Raw genomic sequence first — 4,022 nt, forward strand, 5'->3', positions numbered from 1 at the left:
TCCTCTCTCTCTCTCTCTCTCTCTCTCTCTCTCTCTCTCTCTCTCTCTCTCTCTCTCTCTCTCTCTCTCTCTCTCTCCTCTCTCTCTCTCTCTCTCTCTCTCACTCTCTCTCTCTCTCTCTCTCTCTCTCTCTCTCTCTCTCTCTCTCTCTCTCTCTCTCTCTCTCTCTCTCTCTCTCTCTCTCTCTCTCTCTCTTGTCTCTCTCTCTCTCTCTCTCAACCTCCTCATGCCACCAGTTTATTTTTGATTGATCTGCGGCCATATCGCAGTGCAGTCATTAGCTTTGTAAGGATCGGTATCACATCGCGGTGCAGTCATTAATAGGGATTAGGTTGACAGTGATGAATACAAAGAGAGGCTTGTTGTCGCCAACATCTGTGTTGAATAAATATTGACCAGCACAAATTGTGTCCCTTTTATGTCTAGTCATTGTTCACGCTTTCGTCTGGCATTGTTCTCCCTTTCTCTCCCCCTGTATCTCCATCTCTCTCCACCCCCTACCCACCCCCCCCCCAAACCTCTCTCTCTTCTCCTCCTCTCTACCCTCCTATATCTCCTCTCGCTCTCGCTGTGTCTCTCTGTCTCCCCCATCTCTCAACCCCATACATTATTCCTTTCAGTTCGATGCAATTGAAAACAAGAGTCAAAAACTCTGGATTAAGTCAGGGCGAAAACAGATCTGTCTCTCTCATTCAAGCCACCTTCAGACCCAAGAGAGACATTTGATGTCCCTTCTGGACCCAAAACCAGTGAAATTATTGGCTATTTTTCACTACTACTTAAAAAAGTATTATTTCCCTCTATTAATGGGTTTATATGTGGCCTTTTTCTATTATCTTTTATCTTTTAAAATGTTAATCATTAAAAACTAAATTGCGCGAAACAAAAAGGGGGCATTTACTCGCGACCCATAAAAATTGATCCATGACCCTCATAGTGGGTCCCGACCTACTGTTTGGGAAGCAGTGCAGTAAACAGGTGCTTGACTCACTGCCTCTGAGGAACAGCATTCCACGCCACAAGCCCACTGTGTAATCGATGTTGTGGAAAATTAAGCAAGAAAAAAGTACTTCTAATTGCAAAATGTAAATATTGGGTTTTCCCACAAGCGGGGGGTGAAGACCACCCAGGATGCAAAATACCCCCCCCCCCCCCTCCTCCTTTTTCTTCTCCTTGTCGGGCTCGGCAGCCTCAACGGATGCCTTTTTTTGTTGTCCTGTGTATGCAGAACGTCACCGAATGCCAGTCTCACACACACACACACACACACACACACACACACACACACACACACACACACACACACACACACACACACACACACACACACACACACACACACACACACACACACACACACACACACACACACACACACACACACACACACACACACACACACACACACACACAACCTTGATGTGTCTCTGCATGCAAATAGTTTTGGCAACTCTGAGGCTGGGGCGTTTTTTTGGTCTTTTGTTATAAATAAGCGATGAGGATCAGATGAGATGGGGGGGCATATACGACAACTCCAGAACTAATAAAAAAGAAGAAAAAGAAATGCATTAGATGAAAGTCCTCTCTGCACATCTACCATATAGAAATAAATCATCTTTAACCAAAAAAGAAGAAAAATCTAGAAGGTCAAATAGAAGAACATCTAAAAAAAATAACACATCTACATGCTCAAATAGCAGAAAATAAGTGTCTACAACTACAGTACAAGCTCAAAAACAGCAAGAGTGTACAAGCTCTGTACAAATAACAAGCGTGGACAATATTTTTGAAGATTGTTTAAACTTTTACCGATAATGTCAAGCCATGAAACGTGGGTAGAGATGCCAAGGTTGAAAGTGGTGAATGTCAGTGACATAACGTGAGAAAACAGGACAGTCAGTGTCTGACGGGCAAGGAATGAGTCCGTTTGGGTTACAGATCGGTGTCAAATACTTTGTGCTGGACAGTTACAAACAGCCTCACCCACAGCCTTCGCTACCATTAAAACCACGTTTCTTTGCACAGAACTGTTCACGTTTGGTTTGTGCCATTTTGTAGATCAGCGTTTCCTTTTTAAGACCACAAGGACATAAGAGTCTGCTGTCAACGGAACCTTTTCTTTTAGGAAATGTTGCTGAACTGAACACTCGTTTATAATCAGAATCACTTGGTCATTGTACAAGTTACAACGCAACAGAGGTAGTCGCAGCTCAAACTCAGTGAAGACAATAAAATGAAATCATAGCCTACATTACAGAGTAGGGCTATAAGGAAGGAACAGAGGAGAAAGGTGCAGTAGCCTATTCTTGATCTTTAGTGACCCACTATATTCTTTTGATTTGCTAATGCTTTCAATTAAACTGACCCCATAGTGAAGGTTCTATATTCAATAAGTCCAAAAACAATACAGTAGGCCTATATCGGGTGGAAACCTGTCAAAAAAACCCATCAAAGAGAGAGAGAGAGACTAGGAGGTTTCTGCAACGAAATAGAGGATCATCATCATAATCATCCATTCAAACAGTGATGCTTTACAGTCAGAGGACAGCAGGAAGATAGACACTGTCGACGGGGTCCCTGAGGGGCTTCCAAGGGGGTCCCTGAGGGGCTTCCAAGGGGGTCCCTAGCAAAACTTAGTTAATTTAACATAAAAAAAATCAGTTTAACCATTTTAGCATGATGAACCTATGGCAGCATTTAGAAAAGAAAAAGAAAGAACATAAAACTTGTATGGCTTGGGGGGGGGGGGGGGGGGCTCCCTGACACAAACTGATTGATTGATTGATTGATTGATTGATTGAAGTATTTATTAACAGTTGTTTGCAGAATTACAGTAGCCTACATTTCAAGCACAACTCAATACAAAAACTGTTAACTGTGGAGACACCATAAAGCATTCAATTCAATTTTCTGATGCGAGTTCGCAGACAAAATAACATTAATTCAGGGTCCTTTGATATGGAAAAAAGTTTGACATGAAATTACATTTTGACGGGATTGGAGGAGAAACGAAAGAAAAGTAAACAAACACACACACACACACACACATGACACACACAGCGCACGCGCACACACACACACACACACACACACACACACACACACACACACACACAGCACACAGCCACACACACACAGGCGGGCGGGCAGGCGCGCACAAAACTTACCTTGCATGCTTTTACTCGCCGAAGCGCGTGTGGGATGCTGGACAAAGACGGCCAGGCAGAACGCCACTAATCCAACACAGGCGCGGATCGCTGCGTGCGCGTACATGATCTGTCTGTCTGCGCTTCAAACAAACCTGGACTTATACTGTACTCTTTACTGTCTTTACTGTCTGTCTGTCTGTGACACCGTCCTTGTGTGTCAGTATTTAAAGCCAGTGATCAGCAGCATTGAGGTCTGCAGCTCGCATGCAGCTTTCAACCCGACAGACAGCGTGTGTGAGTGAGTGAGTGAATGAGTGAATGTGCGTTTGTGTGTATGAGAGAGAAAGAGAGAGGGAGTGTGTGTGTGTGTGAGAGAGAGAGAGAGAGAGAGAGAGAGAGAGAGACAGAGATAGATAGACAGACAGAGAGAGAGAGGGGGGAGAGAGAGAGGCAGAGGCAGAGAGAGATACTGAGTGTGTGAGTGCAGCAAGAAGAAGCGAGTGAGAGGAGCGGAGCACTGACTGTGTGTGATCATGTTCCCTCTGCACACAGCAATGTCAATTTAAACTGGGTGTGTGTGAGAGAGAGAGAGAGAGAGAGAGAGAGAGAGAGAGAGGTTGTCAGATGGGTAGAAAGGGGAGGTTCTCAGTGCGCCGGTAGGTCGAAGAAAGAGGAGAGGAGAGAGGAGAGGGAGACGATCGGGAGATCAAGGAGAGGAATCGAATCCTCTCAACTCCTCAGTCTCAGTGTAGTATTATTCTATTTATTCAGGAATTTTACAATCAGATGCTACCGTGTGTGTGTGTGTGTGTGTGTGTGTGTGTGTAGGGCCAAATTAGCCATTGGGCCGGTGGGGGTGGCCCATGGACCCTT

The 4,022-nt window shown here is 44.7% G+C and overlaps 1 protein-coding gene across 3 annotated transcripts in view; it reads right to left on the reverse strand.

Moving 5' to 3' along the window:
• The window catches only part of scube3 (signal peptide, CUB domain, EGF-like 3), a 197,251-nt gene extending 193,567 nt beyond the window's left edge, over positions 1–3,684 (reverse strand). For all 3 annotated transcript variants that reach the window (XM_079528503.1, XM_079528502.1, XM_079528501.1), the window contains exon 1: positions 3,168–3,684. In XM_079528503.1, the coding sequence (XP_079384629.1) occupies positions 3,168–3,273 (106 nt within the window). In that variant the 5' untranslated portion in view covers positions 3,274–3,684. The remainder of the gene's footprint in view (positions 1–3,167) is intronic.
• Between the last annotated feature and the right edge of the window lie 338 nt (positions 3,685–4,022).

Source organism: Electrona antarctica (genome assembly GCF_951216825.1).
Source record: "Electrona antarctica genome assembly, chromosome: 2".
In the NCBI taxonomy this organism is placed as follows: Eukaryota; Metazoa; Chordata; class Actinopteri; order Myctophiformes; family Myctophidae; genus Electrona; species Electrona antarctica.